The sequence below is a fragment of the Colias philodice genome, chromosome 9 (assembly GCF_061535455.1).
Source record: "Colias philodice isolate Cphi_HAF_F1 chromosome 9, ilColPhil1 Martin Lab GWU primary, whole genome shotgun sequence".
Taxonomy (NCBI): domain Eukaryota; kingdom Metazoa; phylum Arthropoda; class Insecta; order Lepidoptera; family Pieridae; genus Colias; species Colias philodice.
The window spans coordinates 1,427,203-1,453,673 of NC_143094.1; the positions used below are offsets into that span (position 1 = coordinate 1,427,203).

Here is a 26,471-nt window from a genome sequence, read left to right on the forward strand (position 1 = left end):
AAAGGTAGGAAACAGTAAATAAAAGACAAACATAAAAATATATCACTTTATTATGGTACAAATTAAAATCACATGAATAAGAAATCGTTATCGGCGCGCACTCGCAGCCGGAATGTGACATCGAATGCGGGGAACAGACAATACAAATATAATACTGAGTGCAATATTGTTCGACATTAACATATGACGTCATTTATAACAACTACAATATTTTTGTTAATGATTTATAATTTTAAATACATATTTAAAGACCATTACAAACTGACCATGTTATACATTACAACGTTAATATTTTTAATTATGAATCTGTGCAAAACATGACGTTTGGCGCCAAAACTGTCATTCATGACGTCACTACAAAATAACGGGGATCTTTTGTACTATAAAACAAAGGCAAGGTGTGAGCACCGAAACTTTTAAAGTCATCTTATATAAACTTTATAAACATGTCTTTTGTTATAATTTTAGTTAATTTATAAATGCCCATAACTATCTATTCTACAACAAGTAATCGTGAAAATTGTAAACATTATTTTTACTGTAATACTTAATGTGCGAGGGTGCATAAATTAAAATCGAAATGCACAGTGGGATCATTGACAAAATTATAATGTCTTGCATTCTCATTAAAACAAAAAAAATGATGCTAATATATTTTGATAACAATAGAATAGAAAAAACATCAATTTATTAATAACCCACAAAACATAATATCAATTAAAACATTTTCCTACATAATTCCGATCTTTTAAGTTATACGTCCGTAAGTATTATTTTCATATTAAATTAAGAAGCATTAAGAACCCCACCATCCACCAATCAATAAAATCGAGTCCGCTAAAAGTATGAAACGCAGTGATGTAACTATATTTTACTATTTATTATCTGTTTAACGTGTATACAGTAATGCAATTATAATTTACTATTTATTACAGTTCGATTCAAACTTAATGGCGGTTCGGAAGTTAGGTGCAAGTGCGCACAGGTGGCACAGGTCAACGCTAATACCTAACATTGTTTTTGACCATCTGATCGTACGATGCTCCGAGCCGCCATTAACTTTGAAACATACTATATCTGTGTACAGTGATTTTATAATTTACTATTTATTATCTGTGTATATATATTCTGTGGACAGTCTGTCCCACTGTGCGTGGTTGCCTAGCTGCAGCAAGATGCCGGGTTGGGGTCCTTCCCGGAGCGCTTGGTTATGTTCAGACGTGTGAACTCTTCGGCTACTGTCGGGTGAATGCCTACTGTGTTCATCAGTTGCTCCATTGTGATGCCGCATCTGGAAGTGGAATTATCATGAATGTTTAGATAATATGTATTGAAACGTCTGTCTGTCTCATAAACTGTGTTCAAGAGACATTACAATTAAAATTTTCTCCTTTTTGGTATTATAATTTTTTTTGTGCATTGTTATACCTTCTATACAATTAAGGAACAAGTTAACGGTACGGTTTTCGACAACGCCTGTTCCGGCTTGGTGACGACATTAGTACTAGGTACTTATACGATATATTATTACCTTGCGTAACGCCTGCATTATCCTACCACACACTACTTGTGTACTCTAAACTGCTTACACACTACGCCATCTCTCATTATTTTGCACCACAGTATAAATAAAGCAGAATGTATATGTCGGCGCAACGACGATAAACGACTACCCTCAAACTACTAAATAATTATAACTAGCTAAAGTTTACTTTGATCTTTTTAAATAAGTGGTTGATTCATTAATCAACCACTAATGAAACAATTAAATTAACGAAATAATTAATGTTTGTTAAAACTGATGAAAATTCATTGTAAAAATTCGAGTGGCAACACTCAAACTAATTCTTGTGAGTCATGGTTCGCTTTAAATACGAGCGCCCGACGGCACAGGACACATTCACTCGCCGGCTGTCAGAGCGTACGGAGCTCTCTCTATAATTTCGACGTAGATTAAAAAGGCAGTAAAAATACCCACGGGCGTTCTACTTCGAGTATGAGCGCCTGCCCTGATGATGGTGACGTCAGAATTGCTGACGTCACTCTTTTAAAAATAGCCTTTGGGGCCCTTCTTCCGTCATCAGAAGTTGGATAGAATTCAAGCTCTCTCTTTTTAAATGTTAAACGTTAACGTAGTTTTGTAACGGCATACTGGCGTTTGTGTTTTTTCGTGCGTTGTGTAAAGTAAAAGTTTGTTACGTGGATTATTGTAACGGGAGTGTAGTTCATCGAAGGAATTGTGTGTGTTATCTGAGCTGCGCCTCTCTTTGTGATAAGCATAAATCTACGAGAACCTCCGAGAAATCTACGAGAACCTCCGAGAAATCTACGAGAACCTTCGAGAATCTGCCTATATCACAAATGAGTAGGTGTTGATCACATGATACGCGAACGGACTGTGTCTGTCATGTGGAGTGTTCAGTATTCTGAAAGGTCAGTGTGGCCGAGGCAGTGTGTTTTTGAAATCCTGAGATGAACTACCGTAGTGTTGTAATACGAGAAAAGGCTTACGAGGACGTACGATTGTCAATATGGCCGTGTTAGACTTAAAATCTACGAGAACCTTCGAAAACCTCCGAGAAACTACGAGACCCTCCGAGAAATCTACGAGAACCTTCGAGACTCTCCGAGAACCTGTTACTAGACTGTCTGGTGCAGTCTGATAAACAAATTCCTATAGCAGATTTCACTTGGTCGGTCCAGAGCATTGGTGACCTGCTTGGCATTGTTACAGACATTTACAACGAGGCTGGTGCAGAGCGCGCACCGCCTGTCAGTATGGCCGTGTCGGCGCAACGACGATAAACGACTACCCTCAAACTACTAAATAATTATAACTAGCTAAAGTTTACTTTGATCTTTTTAAATAAGTGGTTGATTCATTAATCAACCACTAATGAAACAATTAAATTAACGAAATAATTAATGTTTGTTAAAACTGATGAAAATTCATTGTAAAAATTCGAGTGGCAACACTCAAACTAATTCTTGTGAGTCATGGTTCGCTTTAAATACGAGCGCCCGACGGCACAGGACACATTCACTCGCCGGCTGTCAGAGCGTACGGAGCTCTCTCTATAATTTCGACGTAGATTAAAAAGGCAGTAAAAATACCCACGGGCGTTCTACTTCGAGTATGAGCGCCTGCCCTGATGATGGTGACGTCAGAATTGCTGACGTCACTCTTTTAAAAATAGCCTTTGGGGCCCTTCTTCCGTCATATAAAAATTGTACATGTCGTTATATCGACACACCTTATACCCTGCATATACGCCGCAGTGGTCCGTGTCCACTGCATATGCCGCGCTATTTATTTATTTATTAAAATACTTTATTATACTACCATCAAATAAAAATACAAAAAGAAAACTTAGGCTAAAAGAAGACACAGCACAGATGGCGGCTTTATCACTTATAAGTGATATTATGACTATACAGGGTTAGTTTTCAATGACCGGCCAAATTTTCAGAAATGGTTCAGAATCGATAACATTTTCGATCTAATTGAAAAAAAAAAACCTTTTTTTTTAAATTAGATTTCATTCCTGTCCGCCACTTAAAACGAACGAACGTGTGGACATCACAAAAGCACAATTCATTTCAACAACCTAGATAGGTAGAAGTTAGCACACATTAATTTGGCGATGCGCGCACGCACACAAGTGATTGATTCTCAATAAGACGCCGGCGCACCCCCACCCCGCGCGCGGGGGACGCTCCGACACTTGCGTCGAGGTCGTTGAACTTATCGCGTGTTTACGATTTAGGAAATTTTTAAGACATTTTCAAATGAATGCTATTATTTTTTTTTCGACAATAATATTTCAAATGTACCTTTGGTTTCATATCTAGATCTTAATTTTAAATTTTGGCTGGTCATTGAAAACTAACCCTGTATTCAGACTACGTATACAAGCCGCTCGATAGCACAGTATAGCTAAAGCGGTACACTCACTTGACAGCCGCAGCGAAGCCCTGTATGACCTCCCCGGCGACGGGCCCCACGAAGTGCAGGCCGAGCACACGCTGCGGGGCCTCACGTAGCGACACCGCCTTCAGGTAGCAGTTGCGGATGTTGCGCTGCGGTATGAAGAACTCGGTCGGCTTGTAGTACGCGTGGTATACTTCGATGTTGTCCGCGCCGTGTCTGCAAACACAGATATGTATCAATTAGCAACAAATTTTACAAGTTAATAGGGCACATCGTTCAATTAACAAATAAGTAATAAATAATAATTGCTATATTACACTTTAAAATAACATTTATTTTTGACATATTTTTCACTTTTTTGAAGTGAAACTTCTTAGAGTTAAATTTCACGGTCGCGTCATGGCAATACAGTCACGTCATGGAGTAAGACGACGATTTTGGTATCTTTGAATCTTGCCAAAGTACCACTTCCACTTCTGACACATGTGCTGGACACGCTCTTTTTTTATTTAAAAGAAAACGGCCAGCATAGCGGATTTCCACTAGAGAGTTCTGGTACCTTCGAACACATCCAGTAAAACTCCTATCATATATCCAACCCACCTCTGCACAGCGGTCTCCTCGCTGAGTCCAACGCAACCATACTCTAGCGGTGTGAAGATTGTAGTGGCTATATTATCATAGTCCATCTGCTGGGTGGAGTCACCGAACAGCCTGCGAGCCAGTAAGCGACCAGCATGTATGGCCACTGGAGTCAGTTCTGGTCGACCTTCGAGAACATCACCTACTGCGTAGATGTGGGGCACGTTCGTTTGTTCCGTTTCAGCTATGATCTTGCCGTTCTCTGAGAGGCACTGGAAGTGTTCGATGTTTGTATTAGATTGGATTTCCACAGATTTGAAATTATTGTCGAGCCAATTTAATAGGCAACATTTGACGTCTATCAATTTTATCTTCGAAGAGAGGTAACCTGCTTAAAAATATCGATTAAAGTGAATTAATCAATACTTATAATTTATTAATTTATGATGATTTTTATTCACAAGTAATCAATGCATTCGATTCTAGATGTCAGATCTCGATTTTTAGAGTAACATCTCTGGTTAAAAAAAAAAGGTTTATTGACACAAAATTGTAGCGACGTCAGTTATTCAATTCAGAAATTGTTTATTATGTTTAGAATGGTTTATCAGTAAAATGAAATCTTACTTGTATCTCATTACTTGTATCGGTCATTATTATTATAAACTAGCGGTCCGCCCCGGCTTCGCCCGTGGTACATATTTACGTTTTCTCTACATAAGAACCATCCTCATACTTCAAGGAATATAATAATAAAAAAAGAATTATCGAAATCGGTTCAGCCGTTCTCAAGTTATGCGCTTACCAACACATTTTGGGATTCATTTTTATATTATTAAATATGTAATCGTAATTGAAAAAAGTTAAACAAATGTGCAGATCTAACAGAACGAAATATCATGTTATTCTATGTCGTCGTTACTAGGTTACGTTGTTGAATTTTGTTGAACTATCAAATGTTGCCTATTAAAATGACTCTACTATACATATTTGCATGCTGACTATTTTGTGTTGTTAACTATTTTCCCAATGGGTGGAAACATGATTCGAATGTTCTTCTAAAAGGGGATAGCATGAAGTAAAAGTGCTTCTAAAAGAGACTTTGAACGCATTGTAACTTGAATGAATATCCTGTATCCCCATATGAATTTTATGTGTATGAAAAGTGTCTTAAATTAATTATTTAATAATTTTATAAATATTCGAACTCACGTTAACACCAGCCGCATCCAAGTTAAGTTGTTTAGTTAGCGCGTAACGTCCAGTCGCTATTAACACTGTGTCGAACACGTCTTCGCTTCTGGAATTGATAAAAGTTATAACATTATAATTTGTTACTTGTATATTATACAGCTGGAGTATTTTAAAGTGAAACTTTTATTACATCGTCTCAAACTTTTTGGTCTGTGTAGCGCATGTCGCGTGTATCGCGGCTGCCGAGTAGGTATACCTACTCGGCAGCCGACCGTCACGCGACATGCGCTACACAAAGCAGTGTTCGGAACCGTTCGAACAGTTTCACTTTTACCGTGGTTTCATAAAACCACACAACATTTTTATTATTATTTTTGTTTGAAGTATATATATAGTATGATACACAAAATGTTGCCACTATTTTTAACAAGTGTATTAACTTAGAAAAAACGAAGAATGTTTATCTTTATAACAAGTAGCCTAAACCAGTAAATTAAAATGTTAGCAAATTTATATTTCAATTCTTAACGTAGCTGAATATAACAGACTACGTTTAATATGCTTTAGCACAACTAGGTTAAGACTCACTGTTCCTGCGTCTCCGTGTTCAGCCACTTGGCCTTCAACTGTCCCGTCTCTAGCTTCTCCACCGAGACGGGCACACACTTGTGCTGCAGCTTCACACCCTTGGTCTCCATCTCGTTGGTGACCATCTGCGCCATCTGCTGGTCGAACCCGCGGAGGGGTACAGAACGGATCAGCACTGTGGCCGGGAAGCCCAGGGAGTTGAGGAAACCGGCGCACTCAAGGCCAATGTCTGGAAAAAATTAAGATTTTTAGCTTCTATCGCGGGACTTGAGCGCGGGGACCGAATCGAGAAATTCCCTAACGAAAAAACCTCACGCTCCCCACTCCGACGGGCGCGGAGGTGTGGCTTGAAGGCATGCTATGCTTATGCAATAGCTTTACCGCGGCAGTCCCCGAGTGCCACACGTCTTTTTTTTGTGAGATGATAATTCAGAGAAAAAAAATTAACAATCCCAGTGTGTTCATCTTCGTTAGTCTAGAAAATATATTTAAAAAAAATGTTGTGTGTTCTTCGTCGTAATCAATCAATTAAATGGTTGTTACTTTTCACAGCTTTTAAATTGAATAAAATATGACTCACAAAATTACAGCTTGTATTAATTGGAACAATTTGTAGTTACATAATAATTAATAATCAACTGCAATAAAACTTAACAAAAACAAAAAATCGATAAAATTTTATCAGTTGTAAGATATTTCTAAAAAGATAATACTTAAGTTTACAATAAAAAAAATTAAACATTACAGAAAATAATTGAAGCATGCGTAAATGTTACAATGGCCTTATTCTTTAATTAGTAATTTCTAAGAAAATGTCTTAACTGGACCGAGAAAGTTAGCTTATAAGGATTCACTTTCTTTAAGAATGCATCAATAAGAGCATATTGTAGCATATAGAGCACATTTTCAAGATGTTCAAAGATGGAGTGAATTACCTCAAGTAGTTACCATAAGAATATAGTACTTAAATGATAATTCTCAAAAAAAAATCTATTCACCTAGTTTTAAATAAAAACAGTTATGTGTATATTTAGATACTTACATCCAGCCCCAACCACTAGGGTCTTGCCAGGCGGGTGTCCTAAACTGAAGATATCATCGCTGCTTATGCAGTACTCTAACGCTCCAGGAATATCCGGATAGTGGGGTCTGCCACCAACCGCGATCACAATATTCTTCGCTGTCAATTCCTTCTTGCTACCATTCTTCATAGTCGCAATTATTGTGTGGGGATCCTTGAACTCGCCTAGCCCATTGATGTATTCGATCTTCTTGTCTCTCAAGTCGACTCTGGTCACCCAGTTGACAGATTTAATGTGGTTCTGGACGGACTCTGTGAGGGCCGCCCAGTTGATTTTGATCTGGTCTAGGGCGGGCACTTGCCAGCCGTACGCTACCGCTTCCTGGAAATAGAAGAGCGGATATTTAATATAACTTTTTCGTAACAAATTTTTTTTCTAATTTCTTAAACGTCTTATAGGGATGCTGTGTTCAAAACATTAAGAGATGCAAATACATCAAAGCTTTGAGAAAAATCTTACTTTAAAAGCCAATAATTACAAATTATTTGCAAGCTCATTTTAGATGGTTTAATATGCAACATAAAAAACAGCTGCTTCTCATTATGTGTCGTAATTATGATATTATTATGTTGCATGTTGTTTCTATCCGTACAACAGTTTTGTTCGTTTATGCAAGTGATTCTAAAAATATACCATTATGATTAAGATCTCCTATATTTCAAATAGTAAAGCATACGAAATTGAAAACCGTTCACAGTTTCAATTTGTAAATGGATTTCCCATTCAATACTTCCTCTTTAAATTCAAACAAATAATATCTGCATTGTTGCGGAAACTTCGAACACTCAATTAAATAATGAGTTACCAAATTCATGACATTTAAAAAAAAAAAGACAATTTTCCGGTTAATCCAAAAAGTAAAACTCCCATACATTATACATACCCGCATTTCTCTGCTCCTATTGATCTTAGCCTAATAATATATTATTGCCTATAGACTTGATAAATCTATGTAACATTGAAATAATTTTTCAAATCTGACTCGTGGTTTCTAAGATTAGCGTGTTCTAGCAAACAAACAAACTCTAAAGCTCTATATCTATACTAATACATATTATAAAGAGGAAGGGTTTGTATATATAGTTTTCACGCATAAACTACTGGCCCGATTTCGATGCAATTTGGCACAGATAATCTTTAGACCCTGAGAAAGAAGGCTACCTTTTATTGCGAAATATGTACCACGGGCGAAGCCGGGGCGGACCGCTAGTATTAATATATAGATGACGTTGGACCGAAACGTAAGATGAATTATCAAGTGTGAGCTAGCGCGCACCAGCAACTTTGTCTCCGCAACTATTTTGTCTCTCCCATCAATTGTATGGGGAGTTGCGTCGCTACGTGCGCGCACTTTCATACTAGCCCATGGGTGGAGAGACAAAATAGTTGCGGAGACAAAGTTGCTCGTGCGCGCTAGCTCTTAGAGAATCACACGTCACATAAATATCACTGCAATTTTCTATTACACAATATTAAAAATAGTTACATATTTAACAAAATTGCTTTACAAACTAGCCAGTGATGCATAACAAATGGCAAAATGTTTTTAAAATATTGCTACAGTATTTTTAATTAAAACTTTATATTTACATCCAATTAAAGATTTAAATATCATGAGCAAGACTTCTCATTAGTAGTCAAACAAGTATTTTAATTAGTTATAAAATACAGATCGTAAATCCAATATGATGGAGATAAAATTACAAGCACAACACATTATACCTTATTTATTATTTACCGACGCGACGCTCTCATGAAGGTCGGGAGTTAAATAATAATAGTTTAAAAAAAACTAAAAAACACGCTTTTTATAGAAAGCCGAACTAAAAAATAGAAAATTTTTATCAAATTAGTGTATTCGTATTGTCATCGGTCCTCATTAAATCTACAAAGTTTGAACGAAATCTGGCCGTTTAAAGTGGATCAAAATCGCGCCCAAAGAAGTCGGTTACAAACATACAGGTGAAGCTAATATAAAGCGTGTAAAAATAAGTTACATGTTATAGTATGTTTCACTTTAAAGTTGGGTTAATTTTAGAAACTTAGAAAACATTTTTCATCGCAGACAACAATATTTATTTTCAAATACTTACTCCCACTACAGTTCCAAATTGTGACTTACATTTATTTATCAGACAGGTACATATAATAAAACATACACCTACTTATATAATAGACATTATGTTAATTAGTACCCATAATTATGTATCTTGTATAATATAACCATGCGTCGTTTTATTTTCCGTTCTCATTCTTCTATTGTACGTTAACAATATGTTCACTTCATAGAAATTTCATCATGGAATTTTCCACACCCCCAATAATATATATATAATTAGGTATATATGCATTCAAAGTGGAAAGACAATATGTATTCCAATAACAAAACTGAATAGATAGACAGTGTAACTGTTACTTTAATTTACAATAAGCAACTAGACTAACAATCGTGATCAAAAATTGTCCAAAGCATAACTCTGCCTACGTGCGTGTATAACTGTATGGGCAGAGTTTTGTAATGAGCGTACACAACAGACTATGAACATAACTGCCATGTAATAAGGAATGAATGAATGTTACCTACAAAACATCGCTCGGAAATTATTGACCATCTTTTAAATTTAAGCTATTGTGAGTTTAGTTAACTAAAATAGTCAATGAATTAATGTATAGATTTTATAATATTGGAAAGCATATGGTAAATTTCAAACACTGCTATTCCGAATAGATAAACAAAACCTATGCTGAACCCCGCAACTGACATCACCTTGTGATTAAGTCGTTAAAACTACCATAATACTACATTGCTAATACATTGAAACGATAGATAAAGTCGAATTGTTATACGCTTTTATCAAAATTACTATTGCCTGACCTCTTTTTTAGTAATAAAAGAATGATAGTTTTTACAGTATTGCATCGTGAATTATGAAATTACGAGAAAAACTTTATAGGTGTGTACACTGTACAAGTATTACCCGATTTAGAGATGAAAATAGGGTTGCAAGTAGCAATAAAACATCATTTACTGGATAAAATTAATTACTCAATTATGTGCCGAATATTTTTAATAGTAAATTCGAAACTAGGCTAGGGTATTAACTAGACACACTAGTGACTAGACTATGTATCATAAAGAAATGCGTTACCAGATATAAGGAATCCAGGAATCAGGGAAGGATCGGACAGGAGGGATTGAGGTTCAATGCACTTACCAAGTCCTATAAGCAAACAATTATATTGAAATATTGTATTTTTTATCTTATCAATTATCTAACCTTCAAAAATTACTAGATTAACATAAACTACATATTTTATTGTATTAAACTGATAGTTAATGTTATTTTATTTAAATTATATATGAATTAAACTCAACCAGTTTGAAATTCAAACTTTCTCTTTAAGTACTTGACTTTATAGGATATATTTACATGAATTAATGAAAAACATAAATAAATCAGGACAATTTTCACACATGGCGCGATCTGACGCCAACTAAGGTTTTGTTTGTGTTATGGTAACCAGATGGCTAATAAACATATGCCTATATAATTTTAATTAAAGACTTATATAGATAATTTCATCGCACAAATATTTGCTCCAGGTGGGAATCAAACCCACAACCTCTGGGTTGAAAGGCAGGGCCACTACCAACCAAGCCAACCGGTCAGCCGAAAATGTAAGGTAAATGGTATTACAGTACATTTCCTTGTACATAATTTGAGTTCAGGATCAACAGGATAGTGTTGGAACAAGGAAAGACATGACAAGAATATACATGTGTTATGCATCATAGCCATTTCATATTAGTTAAATTAGTAGTCAATAAGATTGATTAAATTACTTTTTTTAATAGTGATGACCTATAAGATTGTCTATTTATAGATGTCTAGCAGGATACACAATCTTATCTAGTCTATACATGATATAAAATATATAGATTATTGAAATAAATTCTATATTATATTATCAATCCACTTTCAGTTACATTCACTTATGAAGATAATTGCAGTGTTATTTATGAATGTTATTGATGATATAATCTCAAAACTGTATGACAAAGATTCTATCTATGTCTATGATCCCATTATATTTTGGAGGTAATTAAAGTGATATTTTACAAAATATCTAATTTATTTGTACTAAATATTTCATTATTTTTATCGGATTAATAACAGTTAAAATGTTTTGTATTAAAAATATGTGTTAAATGATAACACACTTCAATCATTCCTATCATGTAATCACACTAAAAATTTAATGAGGCAATAAAATAACAAAAGGGTCGCCGCCTTGTTAAATTGGCCACAAAACTGTAGATTATTTACAGTAATCTGACAGGCATCAAACATGTAATATAAAATATACTCACATGTATGCTCTCTCCAAGTAGTGCAGCTTGATGCATCAACTTCTTCGGTATGCATCCCACATTGACGCACGTTCCTCCGAGCCCCCATTTCGTCCCCTGAGGCGACGGGGTAACGTAATCTAACACGGCCACGCGAGCGCCCCGGTTCACTGCTTCCTTAGCGCATGCCAGCCCTCCCGAGCCACCACCAATGACCGCCAAGTCATAATCATACGCCCCATCTACAATTGCATTATGTACCCATGAAGTATAAAGCAACGTTATAACGCACACAGTTAACTCGGTCCTGTAGGTGACCAAGTGTAGGTTGTAATGTGCAAATTACAAAAAGAACAATATAATATAATGAGGAAAATGACCCACTTAAATAGGTGTATGTTAATTAATGATTAGAACTGACATTGAATGAAATGGATGAATCTAGAAATTGTGATTCTATTTACAATGTTTGTGATACAAAAATATGTGATTCAGTCATATTTTAAGTGTTAATTGAGTTAGTGTGACTTCCTACTTTGAAACCCTTTTTATGTTTACTTGATAATTGGTTAGATGACAATAGCGAAATGGAATCATTTCAATTATCATATAAGGAATTTATATAATGAGTAATGATTTGTGATAGTATAAGAGATCATTGCATCAGTATATTTCTTGTATATTTTAATAAAAATTAAGAAATTCTGTAAACCCGCCAAAATCTTAATAATAAGTACACATAAAAGGTGAATAGAATATGCCCAATAAGAAGCTCTATTTGTGCAACAACAATGACAGGCAGACAGCACAAAATTTCCAGTGAATATAATTTTTATACCTTCTTCTTGTACAAAAGGAGCGATTGACTTTGTCTTACGGCTACAACACATCCAACCTATTTGTGCAGTCAACCAAAATTGTCTATTATTATATTGGTAACAATGCAATGCTTAAATCTATCATGGAAAATAGGTATGATGCATTTTTTCTACCAAATATGATTGTTAAATTTTAGATTAATAAATTTGCATTATCTGCACCCATTCTGATGTTATGTAAGTTATGTCTGGTATTATTCAATTTATGATATGTATTTGAAAAAATCTAGAACGAATAGATGGTAAATGAATAATTATGAGGGCGTAATATAATGTAATGCAAAAACACAAAAAGGAACGATGATCGGATAAGTAGGTGGATAAAAATTGGATTGAATAATAAAATCAAGACAAGAAAAATACCACAGTCATATCATCAGAGGTTAGTCGATAATTGCTTCAAGGCTACGCTACGATAATTTTCAACTTACTAGAAAATGTGCGCCGGCTCAGTACAATTAATGTATCAGTTCTACTTAACGGTTTCACAATATTGCGTATCTTGAGAAAATTATTAAAAATTGTCATTTTGACGTGTTACTCCATAAATGACAGAAAATTATTTATACAAAGGTCACTGCTACTGCTGCACAAGAACGGTAGATAACCTTACTCAAACGTCAAGTTTATGTTTTTAACGAAATTCAACTAAAATTGCACAATGAAATCCGTGTTGATTACCGGCGCAAATAGAGGGCTGGGTCTTGGAATGGTTAAATTTGTTCTCAAGAACAATAAGGCTGAAAATGTTTTCGCAACCTGTCGTAACACTTCTGAGGTAAGAACTAAAGTAAATGTATATTTTAACAAAACTTACCGATCGGTGCCATTTTTTGTTGCTTTAAATCACACTAGCACTTCACGTTACAACTATAAATCAAATATAATGTCCGAGTTGAAGCTGCGTTGTAATATTTATTAACTTTTGTAAAGATAAACGCAAGAAAGAGATGGCTAATCCCAACTATTGAGAGTACCGTTTACCAGTCATCGACTAAACGACTATGTAGGCAAGTGGCAACACTTAAATTATTATACCTATTACCTACAATCGAAAATCGAGTGGGGAACGTCGAGTATCGAATAATCGTGACTAGGCAAATGACGTTATAAACGATGACGTATCATCGACATCTAGATGACGAAGCAAAGAATCCTGATAAATCTGTCTCAATCATAATACAAATAGAGACATAATAATAATATTTTAAAATTCAAATCTTACTTGCGGACCATGCAAATTAAGAACGGTATTTTACTAGAATACTAGAAATATTTTGACAGCGGGCAATTATTTAAAATTTGCCGCGATGTACATACGTGTTTTATATTTTATCATAATTATTTAGGATTTTCTCTGTTCTGACTTCAGTATTGAATTGAATCTATTAAAAACTAGCCGGCTTGTCTCGGATGCAATTATGCATGGATAACCTTACTAATATTATAAATTCGTAAGGTTAAATGTTGGTACAGGGATAGTTGGAAACCTGAAAAGCATAGCACGGTTTACGTTTGACTACATGTGCATAGCCGGAAGCTAGTAGTTAATATATATTACAAAATGTTTTTGTACCCCATTTCTTGAGAAATGCATGATATGTAAATCAATCGTACTATTTTGTATAGTACGATTCAACTGAATGGCGGCTCGGAACACGGAACATCGTTGATCGTACGATCCGATGCGTAGAAAACAATTTTAGGTATTAGCGGGTCGTTATGGGACCGCACTCGCACCTGCACCTAACCTCCGAACCGCCATTAAGTTTGTATCGATCTGTACCTACTAATTGTTTTTGTTATTGATTTTTTTCAGGAACTTAAAGCAATTTCCCAAGAACATAAGAACCTGCATATATTGAATCTAGGTAATATTTAAAAACAGAACTTTTATCTTTTTTATTAATTTTATGTACATACTATCTTCGAGAAAGTGCCCATACAATGCGTAGGTACAAGTAGTTAAACCTATTTTTACAAGGTTACTGGTAGAACGTTCTAAACGTTATGCCTCAAGGATACGTTAGTATTATTAAGTATTCTGTGTCAAGGAAGCGGAACCGAATGCCTAGTACGAGAAGTTCAATTCATATTTGATAAAAACAATACCTTAAACTTTAGAGTATAAGGAAAAACGCAAAATATAAAGAAGAGCGTGTGTGCCGAGCACACGTGTCAGAAGTGAAACTTCTTTCGTCGCCTTACTCCATGACATGACGGTATTTCCATGACGCGATCTTGAAATTTTACTCTCAAAGCGCCTAAAGAAGTTTCACTTCAAAAAAACACTGCATATTATTATAATGAAATATAAATTTTATAGATGTTACCAATACTTCGCAATTTGATGATGTGGCTACACAAGTAGCAAAAGTCATGGGAAGGGAAGGTCTCAATTTACTGATCAACAATGCTGGTGTCACCACGCGTTTCACAAAGCTCAACTTGGTGAAAGCTGATCAGCTAATGGAAAATCTTACTGTTAACACAGTAGCACCTATAATGCTGACGAAGGTTTTTATTTATAATTTAATTAATTTTGTATTTGACAAACATGAAGAATACCGGTTCATGACTTGTACCAGTGATACAATACAAAGGCACTGCATATACGCTGCTGGTCCAAATCCTTATGAAATGAATAGTACATTAAAATTTACGTAATTAAAAATATGAGTATGGCAATATTAACGTAAACTGAAGGGCATTTTCTACTTTGCTTAATGGTCAAAATAACACAATTTGTTAACCATAATAAAGAGACTAGAATTTGTCGTAGAATATTATTACGTACATTAACACGTATATTATTTCAGGCTCTAGTTCCATTATTGAAACAAGCAGCGGAAGCTAACAGCGGGAAGCCAATGGGCGCCGAGAAGGCAGCTGTCATAAACATGAGCTCTATTCTTGGCTCAATTGCACAGAACGATCAGGGTGGCTTCTATCCGTATAGATGCTCAAAGGTATGTAACCGTACAGATGTTAAAGACTTAAGTGGTTTATTAACACACACAAACAAATATACAAAAATTACGAACACATTTATCAGAAATCAACTATGTAATAATGTATTATAAGCACTATCATAGTCACAAAGTACTAAGACAGTGCATCAAAAAATATCAAAAACTACTGAACCGATTTGCCGTGCCACACTCCCTACGCTGTATATACGGTATTCGTAAAACATTTCGATAGCGCCTTCTAGGATACCGTCAGCGACATCTAGTAGGAGATAAATTCAAATAGAAAGTGAATAAAACTGAACTTGAATAATGAATTATTTATCTCTAATTATTCTTCTTATAATGAAATTAAAATTGAATATAATCATGTACTCAGCTCTTCATTTATTATTATTCCTAATTAAAATATTTTTCAGGCCGCACTAAATGCTGCAACAAAGTCAATGAGCATTGATTTAAAGAAAGATGCGATTCTCGTTGCGTCCATGCATCCGGGATGGGTAAAAACCGACATGGGTGGGAAAAATGCGCCGCTAGATGTCGATACCAGTGTCGGCGGTATTTTCACAACCATAGACAAACTCGGCGAAAACGACACTGGAAAATTCTTGCAATATGATGGCTCAGAGTTGCCATGGTAATATTAAAATAATAAATTATTAAACAAAATAAATCAATAATAATTTAAAAGGCAAAGATATTATAATTTAAGCTTTATTGGTGATTGTTCTACTAGTAATTATTGTAAGAACTATCTTAATTATAGAAATAAAGTCATTTTCTATTTGTGTATAACTACATATTTTTAATTCGTTACCTTACCTTCGCCAGCAGGTTTCATCATTTCTCCAGCGACTGAATGTAGTCTAAGATTAGGACGCGGTTTTCCTGAAAATAGATTTTGGCGGTCTTAAGGATTGCGTAAAGTATTTTAAATCCATACCTACATTACATAGGGAAGGGCTGTTTGTCTGTGTCTTTTAAGCTTTTTCGGCTAAACCAAAATCTTGATTTGGAAGAAGACCCGTGGTCAGACACAGACTATATTTTTTTTATGTTGCTAATAGTAAAGCGAATAAACTTTTTCTTTCTTTAATTACCATTATCAGTATATAAGAAGACGAGTTTCAATTTATATACCTACTAAAACTTCTTCCTTCATGTTTTTCATTTCCACATAATCCTATCAGAAGGAAAATATTATCAATTTCTAACTCTGGCCACATAAAAAATGTCATGTTTTGCTTAGTTACTTAATTTAATTTAATTCGTAAATGATTCTGAATGGAAATTTATATTAGAATTTAGAAAATAGTTCGTTGTTTGTTTGTTTAGTTGTATACGGCATACTAAACCCCCACAATATTATAATATACAGAATATGTTATGTACCAGTAACCTGCAGGCTGCAGTATTCACACGGAAAATACCCCTTTGAAAATTAAACATTCAACAATTAAAGGTATCAAGTGTGGTATCAAGAGTAGGTAATTGGTAAATGGGCAGTTTTATAATATGCTTACCAAACCTACTGCAGGTGCTTTTGTGAGGACACAGTTCCATAAAGTTCATCGAAATTGACATTTTGCACAATAAATACAAAACTGTTTAAATTATATTATACTATTACATATTCAAATTTTTCACAATATTGCGCGTCAATATCTAGATATCTCAACGCTGAAATTTTGACACTGCCATGCTGCCAAATAAGATTTTGTCATGAGTTTTTTTGGATCATAAACCTAGGAAAGAGGCAAATGTTTTTTAAAGCAGGAGACTTAGCAGAAGAGCTAGTAGCTACAGCAGTCTACGAACACGTAATATAGACAAACCAAGACAAACAGACAGTTATTATCGCATTTACCTGTGCATTTAGCTGTTATCTAATATTTGTATCTAAGCTGTGTTCTAATTTTTTGTGTCTATTACCTAGGTAGTTACGGGCTACGCGTTTGCATCTAAACCGATAGACCGATTTTAATAAAATTAATTAGTCATAGGTATAGGACACAGGTTTTAACTGATGCCGAACTTCAGTGGTTGAAATGTTATGGCGTAGGAAGGGCGCTAGTAATAAAAGCACGTGAACCGCTTATAATTTTCCAGATAGGTACCTACTGCTCTCAGAAATTCTCCACCATTACTGGAAGATAGGCGGACATTTCAACATTATATACCTACTTACTATAGATTTCTGTTACAAAATATATATTTCAATGCATTTCTATATACCTACAAAGATATAAAATATTATAATCAATAATGTGAACCTTAGTACTTCTTATACGTAATACGGCGCATTCAGTATAAATTATTAAGCGTGTCCAATGATCCCCGACGCAGCAGTTCCTACAAAAACTTATAATATAAGAGCCCACGACGGCCAGACTTTCCTTTCTTTCGGAAAGTTGAAAGTTTCTCTGTATATGTCTCCTATACAGATAAGAACGACCAGCGACTATCAAGTTTGGGTTGTGGTTACTTTGGCAGGAAACAGGTAGTGAAGGTGTATAAAATAGTACCTAACTTTCATTATAGTTTAAAAGCTAAATTTTATATATGTTACTTGGGGACCTATAAAAAGACATTACCTTAAGAGCCAGACAGTTTTCATGGTTCTTACATCTAGCCAGACACATTTAAAAAATAACTACCATATCATCAAATTCACATAACTACCTAAAAGCGTAACAAATATGAAATAACCCACTAAAAACATTAGTTAACTATAATTATTAAAAAAATAAAAGTATAATATATAAGTAATAAAGTTATTACTTATCTTTTACTTAGACTTATGTTGATGGAATTTCACGTATCCCGATGACTTTTTTATTGTGTCATCGAGATACGTGAAATTTCATCAACATAAACCCCCGTAAAAGATAAGTAATAACTTTATTACATAAATATTATACTTTTATTTTTTTAATAATTATAGTTAACTAATGTTTTAGTGGGTTATTTCATATTTGTTACGCTTTTAGGTAGTTATGTGAATTTGATGATATGTTAGTTATTTTTTAAATGTGTCTGGCTAGATGTAAGAACCATGAAAACTGTCTGGCTCTTAAGGTAATGTCTTTTTATAGGTCCCCAAGTAACATATATAAAATTTAGCTTTTAAACTATAATGAAAGTTAGGTACTATTTTATACACCTCCACTACCTGTTTCCTGCCAAAGTAACCACAACCCAAACTTGATAGTCGCTGGTCGTTCTTATCTGTATAGGAGACATATACAGAGAAACTTTCAACTTTCCGAAAGAAAGGAAAGTCTGGCCGTCGTGGGCTCTTGATCTATTACACAAATTACCACAGCAAATATATGTTTAAATAATGCAAATTAGACTCTATTTCAATTACATACGACTCAATATAAATCCCCCTTATCTTAGTATACACGATCCAGTCACCGGCGCGTTCAAATAACCCTTGCAAAACAGAATTGTAATTGTGTAAACGGGGCGTATAGGAGAGCGCTGTTTTATCGATGTAGCACTTCCTTTCATCGCACAACAATATAGCAGACGAGCACAGTATTACAATATAGGAAATATGGTAATACTGTGAGACGAGCGTATATTATCGTTACAATTTGCAAAAATTAATGATGTGTATGAATTAATAAGTGTCTGAAAATTGGTATCAATTTTTAAGCGTTCAGTAGTAAGATATAATATCTAAATTTAAATAATCGTTTGATTTAATTTTTTTTTAATGTATGAACTCAACTACTTACTTGAATCGATAAAAAATTCAGTAATATACCCAAGAATATACCTAAATTATAAATAGACATAGCCTGGGATAAATCCATGGGCCTATAGGTATCACTTTTCAACAGACTTCAAAAAAGGGGGGAGGTTCTTAATTCGACTGTATTTTTTTTTTGGCTTCCTACCTCCGACGACAAAATTTTCGACTGGGTCCGATTTTGATGATACTTTTTTAATTAAAAGCTGGTGCCTCCCGCGTGGTCCTATTTTTATTCGGTCTAGTTCTAACAATTTTGAAGACGGTTTACTTTTTTTTATAGTTGATTATTTCGGTTGAACCACAGGACCGAGCGGCTAGTATATGAACTTAGAGCATTTCGCCACAAATCAAATGTTTTTATTTTTTTTCTATTCAAACTAACCACTAAAATATCTTAACTGATTTTGATGAGATTTTTAATAGTATCGATATCGTAGCTTACGTTACTTTATTGAGACATATTTGCATGCACAAAAATATTATACAGTATCCCATAATCTTTCTTATATATAAAAATGAATCGCAAAATGTGTTGGTAAGCGCATAACTCGAGAACGGCTGAACCGATTTCGATAATTCTTTTTTTATTGTATTCCTTGAAGTACGAGGATGGTTCTTATGTAGAGAAAACGTAAACATGTACCACGGGCGAAGCCGGGGCGGACCGCTAGTTATTTACTATAGAGATGCTTCTAGGAATATATTTTAACTAGCTTTCCGCCCGCGTTTTCAGAGAAAACCCCGCATAGTTCCCTTTCCCGTGGGATTTCCGGGATAAAACCTATCCTATCTCTCAAGTTGGATCGAACTGCACATGGTGTGCGAATTTTATTATAATCGGTTAAGTGGTTTAGGAGTCCATTGAGGACAAACATTGTGACACGAGATTTATATACATATATTAAGATAGGTGATATGACTCATATATGTATGATCTCATTTAATAAATTTTACAAAATCTTAATAAAACAAGCTATTTTTCCATAGGATTTAGGAACATTTATTGATGAGTAAACTTGTACTTAACTATTCGGTGATGTTATGTGTTATGAAATAAAATTACGGTTTGGTATCAAAAATTGGATTTATATTTTCGTTTTGCTGTATAGTTAATGTCAATTAACAATTCGCCAGGTTACAGATTGGCCGCACAGCCAGCATCAAGCATAACATGTACTTTAATAACAATGATACAATTTTCAGACCTAATATCCTAACTTAAACATACAACCTAACTAAAGATATATACACAGGTAAAGCTAAATTATCTACAATCGTCAATAAATTATATACAGATAACAATATGTTATATACACCTAAATTGTGTTTAGACTTATCTGTAACCTGAGAAGCTTTGATTTTTTCTACATTCTGGACAGTACCATTTGCCTTTAGGCGGTACCATGATACCAACACACTCAAAATGAAACCACTCAATGGGACAGCCCTCGGCATCGCATGCTATCATTTCTGACACCTCGTCATAAGGACATCTACAGTAACAATATACGCTTTCCCCTTCTTTTGCTTCGCGAACGGCCGGTCTTTGGAAGGCGTACGGTAAACTCGAGGTACCGGAATTGAGATATGTCGGCGGCGGGACAGATAATGTATTTTGTACATTGCTAGGTTGAAATATCTCTAAAGCCCCCTCCTCACTTGAATCAGAATCACTGGATTCCATTGATTCGGAATTCATCAAGAACCGCGGTGGCTCAGGGTCCGGAACGGGAGTAGTCAACCTTATAGGCTCGTTATAATTAAACAATTTTTGCGGTATGACGGTAGATGGTATTTCCTTCTTAGCTTTATGAGGGGCAGGTGATGGCAAGTCTTCTTTTCTCCATTCTAATTTCGGAGGTTGTTGAGGTTTAAGTGCAGCGGGTGTTGTCGGCTCTTCGTCGCTCGAATAACCATAGAACTTATTTGGCACGCGTCTTCGTTTTGACGCCCTCTTGCTCTCCGCACTCATGGGTGTGGTCGTCGATTTACTTGCATTTATTGGCTTAGGAGTTTCTGGCAATTGTACAGTGTTCGATTGCAAAGAAATAGTGATTTTGTTCGGTATCAATGGCGCAATAGGAGGTTCAGGCTCTGATTTGGCAATAACATCTTTAGGAATGTTAATCTTAATAGGACCATGTTTTTTAGAACTTTTAGATCTCTTCTTCTTTTTACTCTTTTTCTTACTGCTGCTTGACTTCTCTTTATTTTCTACCTCTTCCTTGGGTATTTTTTCTTCTTTTACAGGGGTTGCACAACGACTCACTTCTTCCGAGATGGAACCACCATCTGATGGGGCGATCGACGCTAATAACTGGTTTCGCTTTTCATTATACATTTTGTTTGCTATTTTTTGTGGATTCTCATCATAGAATTCTTCATCTGTTTCACTTTCTTCAGTATCTAAATCTGTTTCAGCAATGGGCGATTCAGTTTTCTCTGGTACAAGTACAGGTGTCTCAGTCATGCCCATCACATCAACATTTGATCCGTTACTGATTCTCCTGTTCGGAAGAGATTTTCGAGACAATTTTCTCATCCTTCTTCCATTATTTTGTTCATTTCCAGACTCGTCAGAGGAATCGGAATCGGAGGAACTTGAAGATGATGATCCACTACTTGAAGAACAACTACAGTTTGAACCACAAGAACAACTCGAGTCACTATCACTACTACTACTACTAGATGAAGACATATCTCCATGTCTTTTCTTAGGTGACTTTTTATTTTTCTTTTTATCAGAATTGAATATATCTTCATCTCCATTCATATCGGGGGGTATTAAACAATAATCGTGATCAGATTCACACACGTGGCGTCTTCGCATGGGTGGCGGCGTCTTTTCTTTGTGTTGTTCAACATTAGCTTGATATTTTTGAAAGTTATCCCATATTTGAAGAACTTGTTGTTCACTTGGTTTGTCGTCATCTTGAAGATCTGTTTTGTCATCCAACTTGGGTAACTGTGAATCTATCTCTGTATTACTTGCTGCTTCTTTTTCTTCAATCTTATCAGAAGACTCAATCTTATTTTCGTCCATCTGTTTCTCTTGTGTCTGTGATTCTTCTTTTACAGAAGGTGGCAATCCACTGTCGGATTCATCACTGCTATCACTTTCCGATAAATTAAGAGCTGGTAAATTAACATCAAGCAATAATGCATCTTTGTCTTTTAACTTCTTTTTCTTAGATTTTTTAGTAACATGTTCAGTATCCGTTTCCGTTTTTATTTCTGAAGTGCCATCATCCTTAGGAGGTTCATCAACTAAATCAATGACGGGAATTTGGTCTTTAGATGTTTCTGAATTACTACTTAAAATAGCAGGCTTTTCTTCATCAAGTATTTCTGTTAACTGTTTCTTTTTATGCACATCTGAGTGCTTACTTAACAGTTTCTTGGATACAAACTTTTCCTCGCATCCTTCTTCCGTGCATGGGTGGGGAAATTCGCTAGAATGTATTCTCTTATGAACTTTCAAATAAACTGCTTTTGTAAATTGCAAATTACATTCATCACAGACAAACACTGCAGGAGGAGTACAGAAATGATAAACATGGGGCCACTTTTTCTGCAGGCATCTTTTACACAATACACTTTCTGTTCCATGCTTCCAGAACAAATGATTATTAATATCAGGTTTATTCCTATAGGCGATACCACATCGATAACACAAATGGTGCAATTTATGTTTCCAAACATGGTTGGAAAGCCGTGCCTGACTTTGGCAAAATTCTAAACATACATCACAGGTATGGTGTATCTTTCGAAGATGCACCATTAATCTAAAAGAAGAAGAGATAGAGTCTTTAATACAGAAGCAACATCTAAACTTAATTACATAGTCAGAATCATAAGTTCCAGGGCATAAATGACAGAGTAATTCACTATAAGTATAAAAGTTATTTTTACACATAACACACAACAATATAGTTTTTTGATGCATTTTTCGATTATGTAAGTAGAGATCTTTATGTGCTGCAGTTTTGAAATAACACTGAAAACACTCAAAATTAAGACTATTTTGCACATCTTCGCACTTATCAACACTATCATAAGAGTCCAAGTTAATATATATTGATGAAACCTCATCTACACCAGTTTTCACTTTCGCAGCTATCGTCTCAGGCATTAACTCTTCTGCAGTAATACTGTTCACTGTTGCTGAAAATCTATGCTCTGCTACCATATGTAAAGCTAGCTGCCCACAGTTTACTGCAATTTTTCGTGCATGGTTACAGTAGATACAATTAAAGTATGTAGATCCCAAAAATACCTTTAAGAGATCTTTTAATGGATATTTATCAATTGGTCTGTCTAAGGTAAGCTCAATAACAGGAGTAGTATCTAACGGAGTGATTTCTTCAACATTGACATCACCTGTCATATCTTGGTCTTGGGGTTCCGGTTTTGGCTCACATTTTGGAGTTACATCTTCTACACTGGGTTCCAGTGATGGTTTTTGCTCTTCTTCGTGTGGTACAGTCTCAGAATCATCTTTCATACTTTCTTCAAGTTCTTGTTCATGTGGCCCTTGTTCTGGACTTATTTGTGTCTTTTCTAAAGGCACTTCCTCAGACTTTACTTCCATTTCTTCCGATTTTGTCACATTCTCATCAACAGTTAATTTTTCACTACTATCACTATCAGACGATTCGTCACTAGATGAAGTTTTGTCAAGAAACTCTTTAGGAACTCTGACTGTTAATTTTGGTACCCTATTTAAAGTATTGACATCCTCAATTTTGTTGTCATATATTGTTGTTTTAATAGTGTTTTCAGGTTTTGTCTCCATGGGGCTGTATATTGGTTCGATATTGTTATTAACAAGTGTTTTAAGGGTTGTTTCCTTATTATTTTCGTAGAAAGTTGTTTTAACAAATGGACTTTCAGCCTTATCACAAATTGTCATCTTAATGGAAGGAGTTTTCGGTTGTGGAGGTGGATCTGAAGGTTTATCTTTTTCATATCGTTTCGGAGGTCTTCTATTTCTTGATGGTGGTTTATGACTCATATGTTGTGAGTACTGTTGGCCAATTGTAGGATCCACTGTAGAATTTATAATTACCGGTGACTTAGCACTGTTTAAACTGAGCTTTAGTTTTATTCCACATTCTTTTTCAACAGTTTTAGTTGGTTCTTCAGTTTTAGGTACTACTGGTTCAGGAATGGGTGCTTGAATGTCACTTGCTGATGGAGAATCACACTCATCAGAATAATCATTACTAACCTTATCGTCTCCATTAGGAATATGAGAAGGAATGAAATCTGATTCATTTGTGGACTTGGGGCTTGTTAATGGCTTAGAACTAGGACTTTCCATTTCAATTGCCGAATCCACAGTATTACTTGTGTCTTTACCATCAGAAGAATTATTGGAGCTTAAACTTATATCACTATTTACATTATCACTATTATGTATACTATTCATAGCCTTCTGGGATTGTGTTGTGATTGTTTCAATTTTATGCTCAATGGATTCTTTTTTATCACCATTGGGCCTCAATAACTCTTTCATCAATGTGGGACCATTTGTAGTATGTTGTATGGGCTCTTTGTCATTCCTTGCATGTTTCAGATTGTTTGGTTTTAATGAGTTTTTACTGATAAGAACTGGGACAGGTTTTGGCTTCACATTATTACAGTCATGATTAAAGAAATCATCTTGTTCACTACATATTTCATCACAGGCACAACACATTAAATAAAAACTGCCATTGTAGACATTACAAAACTCCTCTTTGCTATTGTAATTGAATTCTTGTACATTGTGTTTATTTGTTAAATGTGAAGACAGTTTTTCTGCTTTTGAAAACATACCTAAACAAAACAGGCATATGTGTCGGTTGTGAACTTCTCTCATGTGCAGAAAGAGATTCCAGTTTTCATAATAAGTGCCACATGCTGAACATAAATACACTTTACGAGTAACTCTGGATGGGCCGCTTGAGTTTGTTTCTGTATGTGTAACACCTTCGGGACTCAGAGCGGGTTCCTTAGCTTGGGCTCGACATACTAACTGATGCTCCTTCAACATAGCCAGGGTCTTGAATGACATTGAACAGCATTTTCGACATTTGAACTTTACCATTGGCTGCAAGCCGAGGCTCTGTGCATATTCCTTCAACTGAGGTCCCTTTTCAATCTTACTTTTTTTAAATTGTGATAATTGGCTCTTGGGCACAAGGCGGGGTACTGGTTTGTCTTGCTCATTATCATCCAATTGTGATGTAACATTATGAAATTGACTATGTTCAATGCGTTTTGGTATAAGTTTAGGTGCTCGTGGAATTGATCCCTTATTTACACTTGTTTCACTAGATTTCACTACAAACGGTTTTTTCTTTTTGCACACACTATTGTATGGAGCTGCATTATCAACGAAAGGCCGCTTGCCAAGGTGTATTCTCAATGGATTGATGCGTTTTTTAAACTTGTCCTCATGTGAAGTATCCGCGCTGTGTCGCCGTTGTTCGTAGGATTTTTCCGGAGGACTCGATGATTCGCCTGCGAAATCGTGTCCATTTGCCGTAAATGTCGCGGCCCGATCTCCATATAAGTTACATAGCGCCGCAACGGTATTTTTATCGTCTCTCGTATTTGCTATATTACCATCTTCCATAGTTTTCTGAAAAAATAAAACACGTGCTCAAATGACTGCCGAGAAACAAAAGACATTCAAACAAGAGGAACTCAAAACTTTGATTCGAATTATGATAGCAACAAAAACAAATAACAATGTTTACTATACCTGTGAAATCGTACGTCCAGTACGAGTACAAAAATCGAGATTTGTTTCCATGCATCCGTTTGGGAACAGCGCTCCTTACATCAGGCCTAATATGAGGCAGCCGCGGGCTGGTCATTCCCGTAAAATGGCGTCACTTTGTAGAGTGTAGATTGGTGTTATCAGAATCACTGCACCATGTTTTTACCACTAGTATCACAATAAACAAACATTTTGCACATTTAAACTGACACATTAAGCTCTATTTTATTGAAATATATCTCCTTGATCTGTTTATTTCCAAACACATTATAGAAAATCGTAGCGCGTTACGAGAAGCTAATTCATTTACCATAGAGTAAATTTTAACTTTTTCTTTTTTAGTCGAGTGTGGCGTTCCTAA

General features: G+C 35.3%; 3 protein-coding genes and 1 long non-coding RNA gene across 6 annotated transcripts in view; 2 read left to right on the forward strand and 2 right to left on the reverse strand.

The window, feature by feature from the left end:
- Positions 1 to 26,471, forward strand: part of LOC149485590 (uncharacterized) — a 73,187-nt gene that overhangs the window by 42,637 nt on the left and 4,079 nt on the right. The gene's annotated exons all lie outside the window — the stretch shown is intronic.
- Positions 33 to 13,617, reverse strand: LOC149485596 (thioredoxin reductase 1, mitochondrial-like). Of its 3 annotated transcripts, XM_089698837.1 has the most exons (9): positions 13,424 to 13,617; positions 12,567 to 12,623; positions 11,750 to 11,970; positions 7,338 to 7,698; positions 6,296 to 6,524; positions 5,726 to 5,813; positions 4,535 to 4,785; positions 3,956 to 4,147; positions 33 to 1,291 (listed from the first exon to the last, which is right to left on the reverse strand). In XM_089698837.1, exons 1-9 carry the CDS (start codon positions 13,434 to 13,436, stop codon positions 1,162 to 1,164), a joined length of 1,542 nt encoding a protein of 513 aa, XP_089554963.1. In that variant the 5' UTR covers positions 13,437 to 13,617; the 3' UTR covers positions 33 to 1,161. The 3 variants fall into 3 exon arrangements, with proteins under 3 accessions (XP_089554963.1, XP_089554964.1, XP_089554962.1); XM_089698838.1 differs by lacking the exon at positions 12,567 to 12,623; XM_089698836.1 differs by lacking the exons at positions 12,567 to 12,623; positions 13,424 to 13,617 and adding an exon at positions 13,038 to 13,221.
- Positions 13,237 to 16,334, forward strand: sni (SDR family oxidoreductase sniffer). Its single transcript, XM_089698839.1, has 5 exons — positions 13,237 to 13,384; positions 14,426 to 14,477; positions 14,933 to 15,123; positions 15,426 to 15,575; positions 15,995 to 16,334. Exons 1-5 carry the CDS (start codon positions 13,268 to 13,270, stop codon positions 16,217 to 16,219), a joined length of 735 nt encoding a protein of 244 aa, XP_089554965.1. The 5' UTR covers positions 13,237 to 13,267; the 3' UTR covers positions 16,220 to 16,334.
- Positions 20,377 to 26,432, reverse strand: LOC149485598 (uncharacterized). The gene is made up of 2 exons (XM_089698840.1): positions 26,093 to 26,432; positions 20,377 to 25,969 (listed from the first exon to the last, which is right to left on the reverse strand). Exons 1-2 carry the CDS (start codon positions 26,141 to 26,143, stop codon positions 20,675 to 20,677), a joined length of 5,346 nt encoding a protein of 1,781 aa, XP_089554966.1. The 5' UTR covers positions 26,144 to 26,432; the 3' UTR covers positions 20,377 to 20,674.

Coding starts and splice junctions, on each gene's coding strand:
- LOC149485596 (XM_089698836.1), bottom strand. CDS start 13,134: ATGACAATTTTTAATAATTTTCTCAAGATACGCAATATTGTGAAACCG. Junction 4,786..5,725: donor TGGATGCGGCTGGTGTTAAC/GTGAGTTCGAAT, acceptor GAACACTTCCAG/TGCCTCTCAGAGAACGGCAA. Junction 4,148..4,534: donor GAGGAGACCGCTGTGCAGAG/GTGGGTTGGATA, acceptor CTGTGTTTGCAG/ACACGGCGCGGACAACATCG.
- sni (XM_089698839.1), top strand. CDS start 13,268: ATGAAATCCGTGTTGATTACCGGCGCAAATAGAGGGCTGGGTCTTGGA. Junction 13,385..14,425: donor CCTGTCGTAACACTTCTGAG/GTAAGAACTAAA, acceptor GATTTTTTTCAG/GAACTTAAAGCAATTTCCCA. Junction 15,576..15,994: donor ATCCGTATAGATGCTCAAAG/GTATGTAACCGT, acceptor AATATTTTTCAG/GCCGCACTAAATGCTGCAAC.
- LOC149485598 (XM_089698840.1), bottom strand. CDS start 26,143: ATGGAAACAAATCTCGATTTTTGTACTCGTACTGGACGTACGATTTCA. Junction 25,970..26,092: donor CTGGACGTACGATTTCACAG/GTATAGTAAACA, acceptor TTATTTTTTCAG/AAAACTATGGAAGATGGTAA.